The following is a 21,991-nucleotide window of genomic DNA, read 5'->3' on the forward strand; positions in this document are numbered from 1 at the left end:
TGTTAAACATTTATATGTCCAAATGTACTAAAAACATACACTGGGTTTCACAAGGTGTTCCTTTTTTCCCATGACCTTGCATGTCCAGTCCTAATACCTATTAGGGTATAACAGTGCCCCACAATTTGGTGGGCAGTAAAGTAGTTGCATGACTCAATGACCATTAGCACACCTCATACCTGTATAGACTTTCCCAGCACTTTTACCTTCTCTCTCAGAAAGATGTGGGTCTCGATTTGTAGATTACCCGTTCCCTGTTGCTGACTAAATCAGTGAAAGGAGGTAAAGATTAGGGTGAAGGCAAGGAGGCCTTTTGAACTAGATAGATAGATAGATAGATAGATAGATAGATAGATAGATAGATAGATAGATAGATAGATAGATAGATAGATAGATAGATAGATAGATAGATAGATAGATAGATAGATAGATAGATAGATAGATAGATAGATAGATAGATAGATAGATAGATAGATAGATAGACTGTCTTAATTCACAAATTCAGACCACACACTCCTCAATGTCATAAACAAAATTGTATTTAATTGGTCATGGCATTCAGATGCAAGCAATTAAGTATATATATTTGTTTGTTATAGTAAATATTAGTGCAGTGTCATCCATTCTTGTCAAGTTGCTGGCTTCATGTTTGCATTACTTGGTTTCAGTAGACCAGGAGAACAAAATATTCTATATGTTTCCCAGGTTCTGGATCTCTCACAAATTGCTTCTCCAAAAGAGCTGTGGAGGAGGGAAGATGAAGGCAGGGTTGCATTGAGACAGCTAGTGAGCCAGTAAATGCATTTTCTAACATTTGGCTGCTCATAGTTTCTTGCCCAAAGCAAGTAAGAAAACAGTTGAATTGAAGCATTGTTTAACTTGCATACGTTCACAGGTCAGTGGAGCTGCTGGAGTAGACAATATTAGGTATCAGAGAGGAAAGAACCAGAAAAAGTATGACTCAAGCAGGATAGACAGAGTTTTAGTCATCTTCAGTAATTTTGCATTTTTTGTCAGTTATTTGTGGGAAACATACAACATGAAGCATGTCTACCACATGTTTTCAGGACAGGCTTCTTTATTAAGTAAACTGGCACTGCATTTGACTAAAACAAACTCTGTGGTCTTGCTTTGTTGACAGTGTGTACTCATTTGTGCACAGAAGCAGAAATGGGCTGTCACACGTGTAAAACCTAAAGATATGTCATGTGCTTACAGTATATAAACATGTCACGCCTGTTCAGAGTCGCTGCAAGGTGTGTAGAGATAACCAGAGTTGCGAGGAATGGGAAGAGACAGAACAAATGCAGTAATAAATGATAGTGAGCAGATGTCGTTTAGTCAGACTGATTCCAGCTCTGTTGCCGTTTAATGTAGGGGATAGGCCTGGATGAAGCAAAGCAACTCTTAGCATCCCACAGCTGAGATGTCATGAGATTTTTTGGTAATCTTTCACCATTCTTGTTAACTCTGTGATCACTGCAACATGCATATTATATAAATAATACTGCTAAAATGCCTGATGCTTACATTATAGAATTTCTGAATTTAGGGAGATGAGAAGCATTGTGTGGTCCAAGTTAGTTATGGGTCAGAATTAATTCTTCTCATATTAGATTTCTTCTTTGCACTTTACTTTGACTGCAGGGCCCCACATTTGAAACACACTATTCTCTTTTTTTAACTTTTTTCATTTTTGGCCTCATTCATGGCTTCCTTTGGCAAGATGAATAACCTTGATGAACTTGTGAGCACCAACAAACCTCTTTGCAATTAGACAGTGATTAGATGAAAATTTTGATGTGTTTAATGTGCAGAGGGCAGCAACAATTCTCTGAGCTAGTCTGTGTCTTCATCTTCAAAATGCATGTTACCTATTATACAATTAATGAAACATAAATGGTTTTAATTGAACAGTAAATTCACAACTACCTAGTTTATTTAGTCTTACCAAAATTCATGTACCTATGGTTTTGATGCTACTTAATATAACATAATGTTACAAATAATAATAGGCTTTAATTTAAAATAACATTTCTGATTGTGTTTTAATATTTTTTGACACAGAATCTTAGTAAATTTAAGTTTGCATTGTCAGTTGATCTACAGATACTCAGCTAGTGTATATTAGGCCCTCTTCACAATGGACTAAGATGGCACCACAAAAGAACTTGGTTTTGGATCAGTCTTAATGTGTAACACAGTCCCACATATGATGCATGAAGTAGCATAAAAGTTCCTCTAGTTTTGAGCATGCACAAAACTTCTGTGGTGAGTCAGTTGTGGTTCATGATTGTGGTGGTCACATATCTGAGTACTGGGTGATGTATGGTGGTGCCTGGTAGCAGCTGTGCTTAACCTATACCCTATTGTTCTGCAATACGGTAAATCCAGCAATTTATGAACAGCTGTGGAGACCCTAGTGGTCCTAATCTGGTGTGAACAAGGCATTAGTGAAGATCAATGCCAGCTGAAACCATTGGGATGTTGTAACCATGTTGTACTTATTGGATGTTTGGATATTTACCTATTCACCTAGTGGGTAGAGTAGCAAAAAATGAACTAAAGTAAGAGTAGAATTGCTTATATATATATATATATATATATATATATATATATATATATATATATATATATACTTAAATAGAAGTAAAAGTAGTCTAAAAATGTGCTCAAAGAAAGAATTTGGCAAATAGCACTGTGCAACTTTTTGATCATAACATCTGATTTAACTTGTGAAAATTATGTCATCAGACAGACAAAAATATTAAGTCATGTATAAATCTTGTAATTTTAAAGAATAAAACAGAATAGAAATTTACATGATTACAAAATACAGACAGAAAAACCACATGTTTGTTTTGTAACTAATTTCTACCCACCTCTGACAAGCAGATCTTCCTAACAATACTAAAAAGACTTTGTATTGGCTTTTCCTTAAACAATTTATTCACAAAGCACAAAGGCAAGAAAACATCAGCGATTTCTTTTTTACTTAGGAATTGGTGTTAAATGTAAATACATTTTCACAAATAGGCTTCTGTTTTCTCAAACCCAAACATACACCATCACCGTCACACACACACACACACACACACACACACACACTGACATGAAAATAAAACATTAAAAGCAAAGTATCCTTCGGTTCTCAAATCTAACGTGGAATGTTTGGGCTTTGTTTTGGGAAAAACAATCCATGGGTGGATTCTCTCTGCAGCAGAGGTCACAGACACAGGATGAACAAAAATTGCTCGTACAGTTGGCAAATTCAAGCGTTCCTTTTTTTTTTTTCTGAATGCACTAACCAGCCTTATTATTGTGTTTTGGTTTTACAGCTCAATATGTACCCATTAGATAAAAGTGACACAAATCCTGCTAACTGTCAAGGTGTCACCGCTTTCTGAAATTGTAGTGGCACTGTATCACAAATACAAAGTGATAACAAACTTGGACACTTTTGAGTGCTGATTATACAGCAAATCTATTTCAACTCTTGCATCTTACCAACCTCCCATTAGGTTTCTGCTCCTCTTTTTGCAGTATTGATTCCCATCGTGTTACTTTTTCTGGGAAGATTACATTTTCATAGCAGTAAATGTCACCTGTGGTTTCTAGCAGAGAAAATTGTTCCAATAAAATTCTGTGTAGAGGTATTCTTAAGGCTTTTCTTTTCAGATTTAACAAAGTTTTTTTAAGGTCATACTTTTTATTGTTGTGAAAGAAAAAACATAAATCTAATTCAAAATAAGTAGCATTTTGTTAAATACCGGTACACACAATGCCCCCTTACAGATTTCTTTGTTTGTTTTATTGACATTCAAATGTTTCAGATCATGAAAAACATTTTTCTAATGCAACAAAAATAACCTGAGTAAATAACAAACCCAGTTTTCAAATTACTTCAAACAAACCTGACTCATAGAAAAAAGTACCACACTTTGACCACAACAACTAGCATTAGCTTAAGAATATCTGGCAATTAATCTTTTACATCACTGTGGAGGAATTTTGGTCAACCCTTCTTTGCATAATTGTTTCAATTCTCCCACACTGACAGGTAGAAAATAGAATGAAATAGAATGAAGATCTTGCCACAGAATCTCAATGAGATTTAAATCTAGATTTTGACTAGGCCTTTCCAAAACCTTTTTTAGTCCTTCAGGTCCTGATGCAGCAAAGCGACGCCTCACTATCCCCCAAGTTTGATTGTTGGTATGATATTCTTTCACTAAAATGCTGTGTCAGTTGTACGGTACTTGGTCCTTTCGTGATATATTTGCTGAGAGCCGATGTAGTCTTGGATTTGTTTTCTTGAGATTCATTAATTCAACAGTGAATGAAGAAATTGCAAGATTCTTCCAATTTATGCATCAAAGCATATGTCTTTAACCCTTATCTAACCTTTCTTAGGTTTTAGCGCATTAAATTACAGGCTTTTGTTTAGCAATTTTATAGATTGGTGGGTGTTGCTATCTGTTGCTAGATATTTTTCGGCACTAGTGGCCTTTACTTTTATTTTATTTTTTGACAGTAGGCAGACAGGAAAGAGGGGTAGAGAGAGGGGGAGACATTCGGCAAATGTCACCGGGTCCGGGACTCAAACCCGGGACGGCCACTTCAAGGACTGTAGCCTCCGTATATGGTTGAGCGCTTAACCCCTACACCATCAGCGCCACACCCAGGTGTTGCTAGTTTTGATGCATTTATTGATTGGGGTAAAACAAGTGACAGGTTTTCTTTGGTTGACCTGCCGATCATTGTTTAGACCCAGTCAGAGCAAACTCATCCAGTTCTCTTGATTGAAAGGTGTATCTCTAGTTTAAGCTTTATCCAAGTAAGGATAAAATCAACAGAGGTACATTTGGTTGCAAGAAAAACTGCAACACAAAATGTTTCCTATGCAAAGATTTTTTTCTTGTGCAAATGAGTAATTGTGTTGTTAGATTGACAAAGTTGCTGTATAAATTACGTTACATACCGCATTGACAAGGCTTGCACTTCATCAAATATTATGAATACACTAAACCCACCACCCAGTTCTTTCACACAGGAGCATTGTATGTCTTTGTCCATAAGTACATTTCATGCAGCTTATAATATTTTCTCCCTTTGTCTCCATATGCAGCTTTAAGGGACAACCGGATTGAGCTTGTGCGTGCCACATCATCAGAGTTGACCATCAGTATTAGCGATGTCTCACTGTCTGATGAAGGCCTGTACACCTGCTCTCTCTTCACCATGCCGGTCAGAACAGCCAAAGCTTACCTCACTGTCTTGGGTAAGAAAATGGTATCCATATTGCTGCATGATGTCTGTTTATGTCATTTTTTGTGAAAAGAAAATTCAAATAATGCCTTTGTTTGGATTTAATATGGTTAAATTTGCACGTTGCTTTTGCCTCCAGCTGGACACAAACAAAAAAACAGACTGTTAGTACTACCCCTCCCTTTTAGAGTTTTAGATGTTTGTGTTGTGATCATCGCTTTACACAAACATTGCCTCATTTCCTGCCTCTGGGCTTATTATCTTTCCAATTAGTTTTTTTGCTAATGTTAATAGATGTGCTCATGCACTCCAGGACCATTAGCTTAGCTCTCTGTGTTAACAAGCGTTCTCAAAATTAGAGACATAAAATACGACCACTCAATAAGGATGTGGAGGAAATTATTTTGCAATGCTGAACAATACTTAATGCAGCGCGGCAGGAAACAAAGACAGCGATTTAATAATTATACAAAATGATCTGGGAATGGCCTGGTTTTATCAGCAGCTACATCAAGACACTGAGTGCTGGGAAAGAACACAAGATTTAAAGAAGATACAATGATTTGTGTATAAACCTCAAAGCAAAGGAATAATCAATCTCTGAAAATAAATGTGATGAATTTCTTTCCAATTTATCACGTACAGTACAGACTGTTTGGACACACCTTCTCATTCAAAGAGTTGTCTTTATTTTCATGACTATGAATATGGTACCTTCACACTGAAGGCATCAGAACTATGAATTAACACATGTGGAATTTTATACTGAACAAAAAAGTGTGAAACAACTGAAAATATGTCTTATATTCTAGGTTCTTCAAAGTAGCCACCTTTTGCTTTGATTACTGCTCTGCACACTCTTGGCATTCTGTTGATGAGCTTCAAGAGGTAGTCACCTGAAATGGTTTTCCCAGGTGTGCCCTGTCAGGTTTATTAAGTGGGATTTCAAGCCTTATAAATAAAGGTTGGAACCATCAGTTGTGTTGTGCAGGAGTTGGATACAGTACACAGCTGATAGTCCTACTGAACAGACTGTTAGAATTTGTATTATGGTAAGAAAAAAGCAGCTTAGTAAAGAAAAACGAGTGGCCATCATTACTTTGAGAAATGAAGGTCAGTCAGTCCAAACAATTGGGAAAACTTTGAAAGTGTCCCCAAGTGCAGTCGCAAAAACCATCAAGCGCTACAAAGAAACTGGCTCACATGAGGACCTCCCCAGGAAAGGAAGACCAAGAGCCACCTCTGCTGCGGACGATAAGTTCATCCGAGTCACCAGCCTCAGAAATCGCAGGTTAACAGCAGCTCAGATTACAGGTCCTTCTCAAAATATTAGCATATTGTGATAAAGTTCATTATTTTCCATAATGTATTGATGAAAATTTAACATTCATATATTTTAGATTCATTGCACACTAACTGAAATATTTCAGGTCCTTTATTGTCTTAATACGGATGATTTTGGCATACAGCTCATAAAAACCCAAAATTCCTATCTCACAAAATTAGCATATTTCATCCGACCAATAAAAGAAAAGTGTTTTTAATACAAGAAACGTCAACCTTCAAATAATCATGTACAGTTATGCACTCAATACTTGGTCGGGAATCCTTTGGCAGAAATGACTGCTTCAATGCGGCATGGCATGGAGGCAATCAGCCTGTGGCACTGCTGAGGTCTTATGGAGGCCCAGGATGCTTCAATAGCGGCCTTTAGCTCATCCAGAGTGTTGGGTCTTGAGTCTCTCAACGTTCTCTTCACAATATCCCACAGATTCTCTATGGGGTTCAGGTCAGGAGACTTGGCAGGCCAATTGAGCACAGGGATACCATGGTCAGTAAACCATTTACCAGTGGTTTTGGCACTGTGAGCAAGTGCCAGGTCGTGCTGAAAAATGAAATCTTCATCTCCATAAAGCTTTTCAGCAGATGGAAGCATGAAGTGCTCCAAAATCTCCTGATAGCTAGCTGCATTGACCCTGCCCTTGATAAAACACAGTGGACCAACACCAGCAGCTGACACGGCACCCCAGACCATCACTGACTGTGGGTACTTGACACTGGACTTCTGGCATTTTGGCATTTCCTTCTCCCCAGTCTTCCTCCAGACTCTGGCACCTTGATTTCTGAATGACATGCAGAATTTGCTTTCATCCGAAAAAAGTACTTTGGACCACTGAGCAACAGTCCAGTGCTGCTTCTCTGTAGCCCAGGTCAGGCGCTTCTGCCGCTGTTTCTGGTTCAAAAGTGGCTTGACCTGGGGAATGCGGCACCTGTAGCCCATTTCCTGCACACGCCTGTGCACAGTGGCTCTGGATGTTTCTACTCCAGACTCAGTCCACTGCTTCCGCGGGTCCCCCAAGGTCTGGAATCGGCCCTTCTCCACAATATTCCTCAGGGTCCGGTCACCTCTTCTCGTTGTGCAGCGTTTTCTGCCACTCTTTTTCCTTCCCACCGACTTCCCACTGAGATGCCTTGATACAGCACTCTGGGAACAGCCTATTCGTTCAGAAATTTCTTTCTGTGTCTTACCCTCTTGCTTGAGGGTGTCAATAGTGGCCTTCTGGACAGCAGTCAGGTCAGCAGTCTTACCCATGATTGGGGTTTTGAGTGATGAACCAGGTTGGGAGTTTTAAAGGCCTCAGGAATCCTTTGCAGGTGTTTAGAGTTAACTCGTTGATTCAGATGATTAGGTTCATAGCTCGTTTAGAGACCCTTTTAATGATATGCTAATTTTGTGAGATAGGAATTTTGGGTTTTCATGAGCTGTATGCCAAAATCATCCGTATTAAGACAATAAAATACCTGAAATATTTCAGTTAGTGTGCAATGAATCTAAAATATATGAATGTTAAATTTTCATCATGACATTATGGAAAATAATGAACTTTATCACAATATGCTAATATTTTGCGAAGGACCTATAGAAAACAGGTCAATGCCACACAGAGTTCTAGCAGCAGACACATCTCTAGAACAACTGTTAAGAGGAGACTGTGTGAATCAGGCCTTCATGGTAAAATAGCTGCTAGGAAACCACTGCTGAGGACAGGCAACAAGCAGAAGAGACTTGTTTGGGCTAAAGAACACAAGGAATGGACATTAGACCAGTGGAAATCTGTGCTTTGGTTTGACGAGTCCAAGTTTGAGATCTTTGGTTCCAACCACCATGTCTTTGTGCGGCTCAGAAGAGGTGAACAGATGGACTCTGCATGCCTGGTTCCCACCGTGAAGCATGGAGGAGGAGGTGTGATGGTGTGGGGTTGCTTTCCTGGTGACACTGTTGGGGATTTATTCAAAACTGAAGGCATACTGGCTACCACAGCATCTTACAGTGGCAGGCTATTCCATCCGGTTTGCGTTTAGTTGGAGCATAATTTATTTTTCAACAGGACAATGACCGCAAACACACCTTCAGGCTGTGTAAGGGCTATTTGACCAAGAAGGAGAGTGATGGGGTGCTGCGCCAGATGACCTGGCCTCCACAGTCACCGGACCTGAACCCAATCAAGATGGTTTGGTGTGAGCATTGACTGCAGAGTGAAGGCAAAAGGGCCAGCAAGTGCTAAGCATCTCTGGGAACTCCTTCAAGACTGTTGGAAAACCATTTCAGGTGACTACCTCTTGAAGCTCATCAAGAGAATGCCAAGAGTGTGCGGAGCAGTAAAGCAAAAGGTGGCTACTTTGAAGAACCTAGAATATAAGACATATTCTCAGTTGTTTCACACTTTTTTGTTCAGTATATAATTCCACGTGTTAATTCATAGTTTTGATGCCTTCAGTGTGAAGCTACAATATTCATAGTCATGAAAATAAAGAAAACTCTTTGAACGAGAAGGTGTGTCCAAACATTTGGTCTGTACTGTAGGTGTCAAGACATTTCACTCAAAATCACAAACATGATTTTGTGATAGTTTATCAAGTAATTTGAATATGTGCACAGAAACCCATTATGTCCTAATTGACCTGTAATTAGATCATATTGAGAATTGCTCTTTTTCTAGATTCACTGCTACCGTAGGAGCAACTCTGGTTTGTCAATGTTTATGTTTAAATAATTCATGGGTCAGAATACCATGACATAACAAAAAAAAACAAAACAAAAAACATTACTCTTAAAGAATCAAGTACAAGGTTGTGAATTACTGGGTAGAAAATGAATAGATGTCTATTTCAAATCTTTATAAAGACTTTCAGAAAGCCTAAAGAACTATTGATCAAGACCAGTTTACAATTTTACACATTAGTCTGGTTCCTTCAAAACAAATGACAAAAATGAATACTGGTTAAAAATGCATGACTTACTTCTGATCCACAAAACAACAGTTAATTTCAGACATTCACATTAAATTTGATTCATAAAACTTCATATTTATATTGAATTAATTAAAAACTAATTATTTAAAAACTACAGTGCCTTGGAAAGGTATTCATGCACTTTGTACTGTTTTATATCTTGTTACATTACAACCACAATTTCTAATGCAGTACAATAGGATTTTTTTGATAGACCAGCACAAAGACAAAATTGTGAAGTGGAATTGAAATGACCTTTTACAATTAAACATTTGTGTGCATCTGTATAAATAATTTTAAAAAGTATGTATTAGTTTTGTTTTACTTTACAGTTTAGCTGTTTGTATTGATCTAACACACTTATAAAATCCCAAAAAAATACATGGAAGTTTTTGGTTGTAATGTGACAAGTTTTGAAGGGGTATGAATACCTTTAGAGCACAATGTACGGGTACTCATAATGACCATTTGGTGTGAAATCCAGCCTTCTTTCATCTATGAGAAATCATAGCTCTGTTTTCTATCTTTCCAAGGTTTTTGGTCAAACGATAACAGTCAAATGCAAGCAAAAGTGAGGCTAAAACATAATTCATAAATGAGCAAAGAACACCATACATGAATTCACACACATACTCACAGATTGACAGGGTAAGGGCTTATAGCTTTGCAGTCTCTGGCCACCCAAAACAAATATGACAACACAAAATGAATACTTTGCTTGATCTACAGCTATTCAGTGTAGAAGAAAAAAAAAACAATCACTTATTTATGTTAAGCCTTATCTACTAATCCACAAACATAGACAACATTACTCAGAGTAACAACATTTTTCATACTAGAAAACTTTGCATTGCCATTAAAAATGTGACTCCAATACCTCATTACATGAGTAAGAATAGATCTTGTTGGGATTATGTATGCAGCTTTTACCCCCACACAAACAGTAAACATCAAACAAAAAGTCCATTTAACTCTAGTAATAACAATATAAATATTTCAGGAGGTGGTAAGACAAACAAGGCAAGAATCAGTCAATGGCATTGACTGACAGACCTTTCAGTCACTCAGCCCGAGGCAAACCTATCTCTCATTGACAACAGAAGGGCAGATGCAAGTCACTTAAAACACTCATTACAGGAAAGTCCAGTAATTAACATTCTCTGTACGAGCCTGTGGCCCCTTACCTGATCACGAGCCTTTGTTCACCCACATGTACATACATTCAACTAAAACAGGTTTTTCAACTTAACCTTTGCACCTTCATTGATGCCTTTTGGGCACTGACTGTTGCCATGCTAATTGCATGTCAAGTGAAAAGTTTTTTTGCTACAGTCTGTGGAGGGTAATCATGTAAATGTTTTCAAAACACTGATTATTTATTTTAATAATTAGGAGACAAAGCTCCAGTGAACCCCTTCAGAGTTACAGTGTTTTGTTTAAGTATTCATACAAATTGTGAAGTAAAAGGAAAATTATACTCTTTGTTAAATTTTGTTAAAAAATTCAAGTCTAAAAAATTTGCCAGGCATTTATTTTCATTCCACTTTACTTTATTTGGGGGTAATGAGGCATTACTGAGCGAGCTGCTCAGAGTTGATGTAAAGACGGATGGAGCAAACCTGGAAGAAAACCTGTCAGAGGCAGCAAAACATTTGTGACAGGATGGGAATGTGATTGGATCAGTGAAACCTACAGCAAGAGCTACAATAGACAGGTTTAATCATATGTGTTGATGTGTTCAAATGACCCAGGCAAACTCCACACTTCAATCCAACTGGTAATCTGTAGCAAGACTACAACATTGCTCTTCAAAGATGCTCTCCGTTCAAACTGATTGAGATTGAGCTAATTTGCAAAGAACGGGCAAAAACCATAGTCTCTGTATATGCAAAGCTCCTGGACATATACCCCAAAATACTTGTTGCTGCTTTTTTGAATGTTTTTTTTTTTTTTTTGTAAAATTAAAAAAGAAAACCATGTACAATCTTCCTTCCACGGCAGAATTTTGCGCAAATGTGCCTGTACAAAAGAGGTCTGTATACCTTTTCTAACCCCATTAAGTTGAAACACGGTCATACAAAGCATCAAGATAATAAATAAATATTAAACTACATGGATAGTTATCAGTAATTTTTTGTTAACAAAAAATAAGTGAGCATGCCAATAAAAACCTGATGTGTACTGGAACTGTTATTGAAGCTCTGGAGTGTGCTCCTTAATCTCTCTGCATGTGGGTAAGTTAGAGAAAAAAAGCCTATGCAACCATAGTAGAATTATTGCTGCATAATGACATACTGTGGTGTCTGAACTATTTCTATCGCTATGATTTCCATTCCATCATCCAGGTGTGCCAGAAAAGCCGGAGATCAACGGCCTGACAAAGCCAGCCATGGAGGGGGACCACATCACTCTGACCTGCATCACTCAGGGCAGTAAGCCCGCCGCCGACCTCCGCTGGTTCAGGAACGAGAAGGAAGTCAAAGGTAAGTGATGTCTGCCATTTGTATTTAAGCGGCTCACGCATACTGCTACACAGATGCTGAATAACAGTACAACAACAATATCAATTACTTTCCTAAACTGTTGCCCCTCGATAAATTGAAATACAATTGAAAAGTTCACTTATTTCAGTAATTTTATTCAAAGTGTAACTCATATTTTCTATGAATTATTAATACACAGAATGACATATTTCAAGCAATTACTGCTCTTAATTTTGGCTATGGCTTACGGCTAATGAAAACCAAAAATCAATTTATCCAAAATTTAAAATATCATAATACATATACATAATGAAGGAATTTACTACATAAATGTTGGCCTACTAAAATTTATGTATGTCTTTGTGTTGTTGATCTTGAGGCACTGACCCCAGCCAAAGTCTTTGCCTTGTAATTCTCCCAACATACTCTTCAATAGGCTATGTTTCACAGTTCTCTAAAGACTGCCACTATCCCAGTTGCTTGTGCAGCTTTTTCTACAACAGTCTTTCCTTCCACTCAATTTTCCAACATGCATTCCTTTAGAGCTCTCAATCACCAGTTTCTACAGCAAAGACATATTATAGCTTATTTTCCTTTTGTGTCTTTTGTCTACTGAACCACTCATCAACTTTGTATTTGTCTCATACAAAATTACAATTTTATGTTTTGCTGTTTCAGTTGAGCTAATTAAAACATTTACTTTTCATTATATTCTAATTACTGGGATATGTCTGTATGTTCATATAGCTTCACAGGAAATCATTTCTAACATTAGTTTTTGTATTTTTGCTATGAATTTTGTAGCAACAGGTATGTCAGAATGCTGCTTATTCAAAGAGGCCAACTAAGCTAAAAAGCAGCTAAATTTAAGTCATGGACATATGTAAAAACAAAGTATTAAAAGTTACTATATTACACTCTTAGTAAACTCTTAAGTCTTCCTTGCGGTTATCTAAAATAAGAACCATTAATAGTTTAGTTGGGAAGGACCCCTTAGCAGTACTTCTACAGTGAAAGCTGTTGGCAGAGTCAGGGTGGGCAATCTATGAATCAGAATATGAATCAAAGAGAATGCATCCATAAATGAGAATATATCAGACCGTATAACAGAATATATACATTAAATTGCACTGACAGAAGAATAATATTCTGCAGTAGTGTTAACCCTCTTTACTCCAAGAAATTAATGTATCCTGCAAGCAAACTGGAGCCCCTTCCTTGCTTCCAACAACTTCTACACTAGAAGGTGAAAGAATAGTGCCAGTTTTGCTCTTTAAGCTGCTTTCACAAAGGATCTGATGGGTTCTGCCAAAGTTATTCATTCATCTGCTGCTCGATTGGAGAATAGTCCTGCTCTGCACCAAGCTGAGGGCATGCCATCCATGTGCAATCTGGAGGAAGTAAAATTGTTTTGTGGTGATACCTTGATGATACCTTGGTGCATCCAGTCAGGAGGATTCAGTCACACCCAAAACATTTTGTGGACTTGGACTGTAGGTCCTCTCCAAGTTCTATTCTTCAGTATGAAATTGATTCATCTTTTTATGAGTTTTTGTGTGACTCACTAACACTCTAGCAAGACATCAGTTTGCTCCTTACTCAGTCCGAAGTGGACATGAGAGCAGTCCTATCAGTGCAGCTCCTGAATATCCCTAAACTCTCCAAACTTTGTCAGTATTATAAAACTCTCCCCTCTTAGATGCTGTTCATCTTTTTTTTATCCTTGGCCTCTTCCATGAAAAAGCTACAGAACTTTCCTCTGACAGGTTGACAGTTACATCCTACACCCAAATTCTTTAACTGGAAAAAAAACAGCAACTTTTTCTATATCTTTTAGGTTGCCCAGCAACCGGCGCTAAGCTTGGAGATGGTTTGTGCCCCAGAAGCTTTGTGAATTACCTCTGCTGTAGAGGCACCACAGTCCACTGTAAAAGTAGTACAGCTCTATGAGTCCATTGACCAGTGGCAAGTACAATACATGATCCATTCAACAACATTCTTTGTGATAAATAAACGGTGCAGCCACGTGTCAATTTAAACTTTACATTTTTTTTTAATGCTGCCATTATGTAACTGCTGGAGGAGAATTCCTAGCTTTGTTTTTTGCTAAATTAGTTGTTTATCCAGGAGGGGATTCAGCATTTGCCGTCTGGCCTGAGACCACTGCATTGGCTTCATCCTTTGGTGTCACAAAGCTGGTCTAAAACTTACATAGCAGACTACATACCTTATTTCCACCCTGCTCCCATTTTAATTAATGATCTAATACCAGCATGATTTATAGCTAGAAAACCAACAAATCTTATAATTATTAAATTTAAATAAATCACAATCTACCTTTTTCATTGTTTTTCATGACGGATAAGTAATTTTAAAACACACTTTTCTGACACCAATAGCCATGCCTCTCTAATAACATAAAGTTACTATCATTTATGGAAGATAATGCATCATCTAGGATGGAAGAACATGAGTCTTTATTGCTGTAAACAGAAAATTGTTCTTTCTAATAGGAATATTTAAAACCAAAGTGACTTTTTAGGGCCAAACAATACATTTTGAGAAAACAACTGCAGACAGACTTACAGACATCATAGGCATTTTGATAGCTACCTCACCGTTGTGCATTTAAACCAAAAGAAGTTAAACATCCACTGATTACATGTAAAGTGAGACTTCCAAACGCTTTCATTCACTGCTTCTATTATTACACAACCACTACACAGGCTGCTAATATAAAGTTCCCTAGTTATGCTGTTGTAAAACTTAATTAATAATTAGTAGTAATAATTCCCCACTGTGGCAAATTATGGCCAGACGGGACTAGCCACGTAGCTTTTGTTAATTACTTTGATAGGGTACTGGTTTGTTAGGTCTCCAAGTAACTCCTCTCAGAGAATACTTCTCATAGCTACTTTTGTTTTCATAAATATTTACCTTAGAAACTTACATTTGATCTGGAGATTTTGCTGTTACTACGTTGTTCTTAGCTGACTACTGTGTTGTGCATAGGTGCTTTTTCAACTTTAGGTAAGAAAATGTATTGCGTATAATGTTGCTGCTTTGAGCTACTATCCTAAACACACCTGAAAAGGATAGTTGTTACAGTGACAATATTCCATATACCATATACCCTTTAACGTGATCAACCATTAGCTTTACAACCCTTTGAACAAAACACCAGAAAGATGTCTGTGATATATTCTGAAGATTGAGGCATGAAATGATGAGATTTAGCTTTTAAGGAAAATGGATACAGATGCTCCACTGAATCAACCACAATTTGCTGATGAAAGACAGTCACAGATCATCAGCACAGTTGCAGAAACCCAAAAAAGGTTATTTTGTTATACAGGAAAGTGTATTAAAAGCAAATAATTAAATGTAAATCTACTTTTTTCTGGGGTAAATCTCTACAAATTTGAGAATGTAAATATGAACAACCCTTAAAATTACTTGATTGCATGAATAGATGCTGTCAAAATCTTTGCATAACCCACCAGATCATTGCCACTCAGTAATGAGAACAACAAGCAGCCAGGTGTTGCAAACCCTAAATCTCAGTTAACTTTTGTTCATAAGAAGGATTTAAGATGCAGAACACAAACGCTTCACAGATATGTTTTTTTTTTGTTTTTTTTTTTCATACAAGGGATTATTGGACCAGACAAAACATTTTGTTTTTCCCAAAACTTGCATGATTTTTATTTTCATTAGCATATTTATATTTTTCGGCTTTCATAAACAGCAATAACACTTACATCTGACACAGAATTGTCCCTCTAAGTTTATTTTGCTTTGATATTAATATTTTCTGGATCTTCCTCCTATTTGCATGACTTTGATACATTATATTACCTCCTAACTGAGAATGAAAAAAGAAACTAATGCCTAGAATTTTCCTTATTCTATGCACTCATTAACAATGCCATTAGTTATTCAACAGATATACAACAGTCTATCACCTAATTAAAAATATGATACATGTGTGATGTTTTATACTTTTTAAGTTTAACTAATTACTATATTTTTGCAACATATTACAAGAGTTCACTGTCCCACTTTGTTATTTCTTGTATTTCTCTTCTGAGGAACAAGCATATACAAACAATACAAAGTACACTAATTAGCAGCGTGACTATTTTTCATAACAAGCTTATTTAGCCTCAGTGGATGAATATTGCTTCTCCCAGTGGCCCACTTCTCAGAAACGAGCTCCCAGTACAGTAAAAATGTAAGCTAGTTGGGACTTTATGTCTTTTTTTTAAATTTAATTTACCACCAGAAGTTTATGTTTTGTTCCGGATATTTGTAGTTAAGGTGATCTCAAGAGGATGTGCTATTTTCTTTTAGGGCATTTGCTTTTATAGACTCCTCAGATTATTCAGTCGGAAATCTTGTGCATGTTTATGTTAGTAGTTTAATCACAGTGGCAAATCTGTGTTCCCTTAAATCAGAAAAGACAACATCCTTCGTGTAAATGTATTTAATGCGTTGTGTTCACTTATACTGTAAAATGCATAATAAGCAACCATGTGTTGGCATTCCAAAATGCAGTGCATTAGGACATTCTGAGGGCTATTTACAGATACTTGTCAGTGACAATTTTACACAACAAATGTATACTGACAGAAACACAGCTGGGTAATAAAGTATGGTTTTCACACTGCAGCATTTCCAAAATAAAGAGTCATTTAATAGCAACCTGAGAAAATTCTGCTTTTTGTGTACTTAGGTTTGATGAAATTACAAAAGAATCATGTTTATCAGCTGGCATTAGTAAACATTATGACACAGTCTATGCATCTAAACCAGAGTTTGGCTCCAGTAACCCTAAAGCCATGCTGGATAATGTTGTGGATGACAATGCTGGAGCAAATGGTGACACTGAAAATGATCGTTTTCAGAACTTTAACTGGTATAAATCATGCTGTCTCTCCCTCTAATCTGTTGACTGTATTGATGCCAGTGTACAAACATTTATTAAATCACTTATTTTCCATTTATGGTGGAGAGTTTAGTCTGTCTGCTTGGCACAATTGATAACAGATGATTTTGATCATGACATTTGGTCATTTCAGTCTGTCTTGGTTCATCTCACAATTCACTTTCATTGTCTATGCAGAGTTCTCACATGTGACAAATGCTTAGCTCCAGCAACACTGAAAACGGGAAGGGGAATTTTAATGAAAACGTGCAGAGGCATGTACATGGAAACTTGTTTTTGGGAGGAGAGATTTTGTCTTTATTGAATAACCAATTAAAAAGAAAGTGGTACAGGAAATATTTGCACCGATCATGGTCACAAACTAGATCTTAAGTGAATTTAATTAATTTCATGAAAAGTATGGCTTGTAGCTTCAAAATTTCTACATTTTGTTCATTTTTTATTGTTTTTTCAAAATGATTTAGGTTCTTATTTTTAGTTGTGTCACTGCTGAACAACAACGCACTTTTAAAACGTATTATTTTTGTTCTACTTCTATACTGCTACAAGTAGTTCTTGCAAACTGTAAAGCCTGAAAAGTTTTCTGCTTGTCATTAAAGTAAATACACTAATTTCAGTAAAATTCAGTTGATCCTATTTATTTAGCACCCATTTACACCAGCTGTCTTCTCAAGACACTTACAAAGTAAACAGGTTCAGTTCATATCCTCATTTAAATATAGTGAAATCCAATTTGATCCAAATTAAACACAAATCAATCCAGCTCATTCTAGTACAATGCAATCATTTAGTCAAATTCCTTAAAGTAACAATCGGCCCTAAGAATATTACTGTACAGTCAAATTTACCTGATCAAGTCATGTGAGTTGGTAGAGTTAAACAATGATATTAGAAAATATGTAGTTTGGAAACTAAAAGACTAAAAGACAAACATGGAAAATATAGACTTAAAATACTTTACACATATACAAACATCTAGACTCTGGTGTTGGTTTTCTGTTTTCTCTAAGAAAGTGCTGCCACATTGATCATTTGAAATCTAATCTTAAACAAATGCCTGTTTTAGGTAGTTGTTTGATCTGCTGTTGAAGTCATTGCAGGCAGTGTTTGGCCCTTCATTAATTCACTGAAAAGACATCTGCCAGTAGCTGCCATTACACCTTTTATACTCTAGTTTAAGTCCAGGCGGCTCAATCTGGTATCAGGCTTTAAGGCTTTCCTAGGATCTAGATAAGGAAGGAGATTTGGTGGAATCAATATTGCTCTTCCACACAGTTTTACATTGATATCAGTTTTATCTTTCATTTAAATTACATGGTAGATTATAATTGAATCTGTTATCAGTTACTCAGAGTTGTGAGAAGTTTTTGTAAAAGGAAAAAAAAAAAAAAAAAAAAATGAAACTTGTTAATCTAACATGCTGGATGTGGACAGATTTTCACTCTGATTTGTAACAACATACATGTCATCTCTAATCAAGCCAAATTTCTGAACATATAAAGTAAGATACAAACATTTCACGCAAAGCAGACTTTCTTTAAAATCCATGTTAAAGGTACATTGCATTCTTTATTAACTCTGGGTCTTCATCAACAATCCTCCAGGCTTCTTGAAGGTTTTAAAGTTTTTCTATAAACTTTCACTGCTTTTTCACTGATTTTTGTCTTCTCCTTGCAGATGATAAATGACAGCATACTAAGCAGAATTTGCTTTAGGAAAATAAAGACCTGACCATGGACATAAAAACGTTAATCCAAGTGGTCATTCACTGTATGCTAGTTATTCAGCTCATGGCTGTTTTAAATTCAAACTGTGTGAGCTTTGGTATTTTTCAGTAAATTAAACTTCAGAAATTGAAGTAAATGTTGTCTTTTTGGCAGGCTCAGGTAACTAAAGAGCCTATTTGAAAGTGGACCTTGGAGGTGACTGTGGCTCAGTAGGAAGAGTAGTTGTCTTACAATCAGAAGGTTGTGGGTTTGATTCCAGCTTCCTCCTACCACAAGTTGCCTATTGGTCTGCGTATCGGTGTATGAATGTGTATGAATGTGTGAGTGCGATTGGGTGAATGTGGCTCTACTGTAAAGTGCCATATAACTTCAGTCCATGTACCATTTGTGGAACAGACCTGGGCATGTTATGCCCCTGGGCCACATCCGGCCCTTCAGATGTGCCTGAGTCATATGTGGTGGCCCATATAAAATCCACAATGAAAAACATTCACCAGTGTTTGTTCATGCTGAAAAGAGACTGATTCAGAATGTAGAGTTCAAATTCTTCCTTGGGATTAGTGAACTTGAATGTATTTCTTTTTTGGGGCTACACAATATATTGTTCCAAAATCAGTTTCTGCATTAATACACTGCAAAAGAGGGTCTGAAATGCTATAACTGTTCATTTTCATTTTTATCTGTCATGAATAAACACCCTGTATACCAATAAGATACTGAGCCTGTAGGATTAAGTCCCACAACACTGAATGCCCACATCCAACATGGATGGTAGTGACCACAGTAGATCACTGAGTGTTTGAAGCAATGATATCCCAGGGCAATTTCCTAATATCGCACAGATCCACTCTTAAGCATTTATTCATTAAAGTCCAATGTAAAGTGGTCCTGTTTGTGAAGAACAGGATGCTGTGCAGAGAGATCAACATGATTAATATATACAGAGAAATAGTATAACACTTGTTTTATTTATTTACAGATGAAAGTAACATTAATAAAAATGTTCAGTTGCTGTAGGGAATATCACATTTTATAGTCCAGTTGCAAAAACTACTGTTACCAGCAGCTGATAAGTCATATTTAGAGTTTATTATTTAATATATTTTTAGAATAAATTATTTTAGCCAATAATATGCCCTTCAACAACAACAGCACTGTGGGCTTTTGGGAAAGGTAATTGCTCATCCCTACTATAGATTACAGGTCAGATTTCCATTCATCTAAAAATGGCACAGGACTGACCATGATAGTTAAAAAAAAATGAAAAAGCAGTCAGAGCACAAAGAAGATGTTCAGAAAGCTTGAATAACTAATAATCAATTTCACTTTAAATAACACTTTTATGCAATGTGGAAAGAAATCAAGAACAGAGTTTGAGTCTTGTCACTGTTCTCTGTGTGCTTACCCCAAAAAGCTAAGTGTGCACAAAACAAAAAAAGCTTTCCATTTCAGTGGTGAAAGATGCATTGATCTCATGAATAATACTTTGCCTTTTCAGACAAGTTTCAAATTAGCATCTCATTGTTATGTGTGATACATTTATCAGACACATTCAGGATCTGTTTACTTCAGCAAAACAAAAAATATGTATTTTCTCAGGACTATGATTGACAGATACATTTACACTTAATGTTCATCTTTGTCAAACCAAAATTACATTCTTGTTACTATCTTACTCCTTCTATAGCAATAGGAAGGTATGTATTATTGTCTGCTTGTTGGACACCCCTTACCTCCTACCCCCCACACACCCAAAAAAGACTAAAAGAAAAACAAGTAAACTTGAAATTCTGCACATGTTGCAGTGCAATGTATGTATGCATGTATGTGTAGGAGTACATCGAATGCCCTTGAAGTGTTCATCATCCTGACAGGATCAGCGTGTGTACAATGCGAACACCCATCTGATTGTGGGGCAACCATGCCGGGAATAAATGACAATTGTGACATATTGATGTGGGATCTGTGGGAATGGGGAAGATTATATTACCGGCAGAGCCACTGGAGCAGTCCATCAGCCATTCAGCATGCAGTTAACAGACATCCTATGCTAAGTGTGTGTGTGTGTTTGTGTGTTTTTGTCAGTGTCTGCACTAGCAAAACAGACAGATGGAGCAGACAGCCTGCATGTAAGGACATAAGCTTATGTGTATGTGTGTGTGTGTGAAACGGAATCCAATATTCCTATTTCTTATTCTCTTTCTCCCTTAGATCCCCTCAGTCCCCACTCAGTCATGATATATTTCTATCTCAGTTACACACTACAACCCAGGGAGACCTCCTCCAATATCACCACATGTAGGAGTTGTTTACACACCACTGAACCAGGGGGAGCTACGTGGAGACCAAAAAAGACAGTGATGAAATGAATATTTATTTCAAATAAGAGAGAGGATCTTAGATATCTGAGTATTATCATACTCTCTGACCTAAACTGTAGAGGTTACTGCTTCATCATGTTGCCCTGTAAATCTATTCCAAAGGGACTTGGGGGGGAAAATCAAGAGTTTGATTCAAATTTACTTGCAGTCACATCCTTACACAGTCAAACTTTTTAGTCAAGGACAGGCAACTATTACTGCTGACATACCTCGCTCTATTTTAGGTCGTTGTCTGGTGGCTTTTTAATCTGCTATCACTCAAGTCTGCCTTAAGAAGTCACACGGTGACTTAGCAAGCTTTTGAAATAGTGCTGCGTACTTCTTCATTTACGGGTAATTGTCCTGGACAGTTGTGGGTAAGAGCAGAATAAGGAGCCATCATTATTCTAAAACTCACCCTAGAAAAAGCTATTCAGGAAAGTAAAGAGGAGAGAGCTCCTGGAGTGTCTTTAAAAAATGCTTGATGAGATGGGTGACATTGGAAAAAACTAAAAATAAGAATCGAGCTCGGGAATTTAAAGAAGTTTTCTAGTTAAAAGTAAAATACAGCAACTGTGGCAGTATTTGACAACCTTGCTCGCATTCTATTTAAAAAAGTCTGCGTTGGGATTACATTTATACTACCTGGCTCCCCGGGTTGTAACAGATCAATGACCATTAAAGATGTAATTTCAAGATGCCTCCTGCAAGTCACAGTGGCATGAATAAAACATGCACTCACAAAAATACATGTACACCCTTTCTATCTTGTTACATGTATACAACAGAAAAGCATGCAGAGCTGATCAGTATGACACTTAGTAAAATGTGTTCGGACTATTTTGATGCATACAAGTGCATGTAGCTGCTTGCAAAAGTAATCCTACCGTAACTTTTTCAAATTCAGCATGT

At 36.9% G+C, this 21,991-nt stretch overlaps 1 protein-coding gene across 3 annotated transcripts in view; it reads left to right on the plus strand.

The window, feature by feature from the left end:
• cadm2a (cell adhesion molecule 2a) overlaps positions 1-21,991 on the plus strand; it is a 397,367-nt gene that overhangs the window by 300,200 nt on the left and 75,176 nt on the right. For all 3 annotated transcript variants that reach the window (XM_047378822.1, XM_047378824.1, XM_047378823.1), the window contains 2 exons: positions 5,129-5,281; positions 11,907-12,044. In XM_047378822.1, the coding sequence (XP_047234778.1) occupies positions 5,129-5,281; positions 11,907-12,044 (291 nt within the window). The remainder of the gene's footprint in view (positions 1-5,128; positions 5,282-11,906; positions 12,045-21,991) is intronic.

Source organism: Girardinichthys multiradiatus, chromosome 11, assembly GCF_021462225.1.
Source record: "Girardinichthys multiradiatus isolate DD_20200921_A chromosome 11, DD_fGirMul_XY1, whole genome shotgun sequence".
NCBI lineage: Eukaryota > Metazoa > Chordata > Actinopteri > Cyprinodontiformes > Goodeidae > Girardinichthys > Girardinichthys multiradiatus.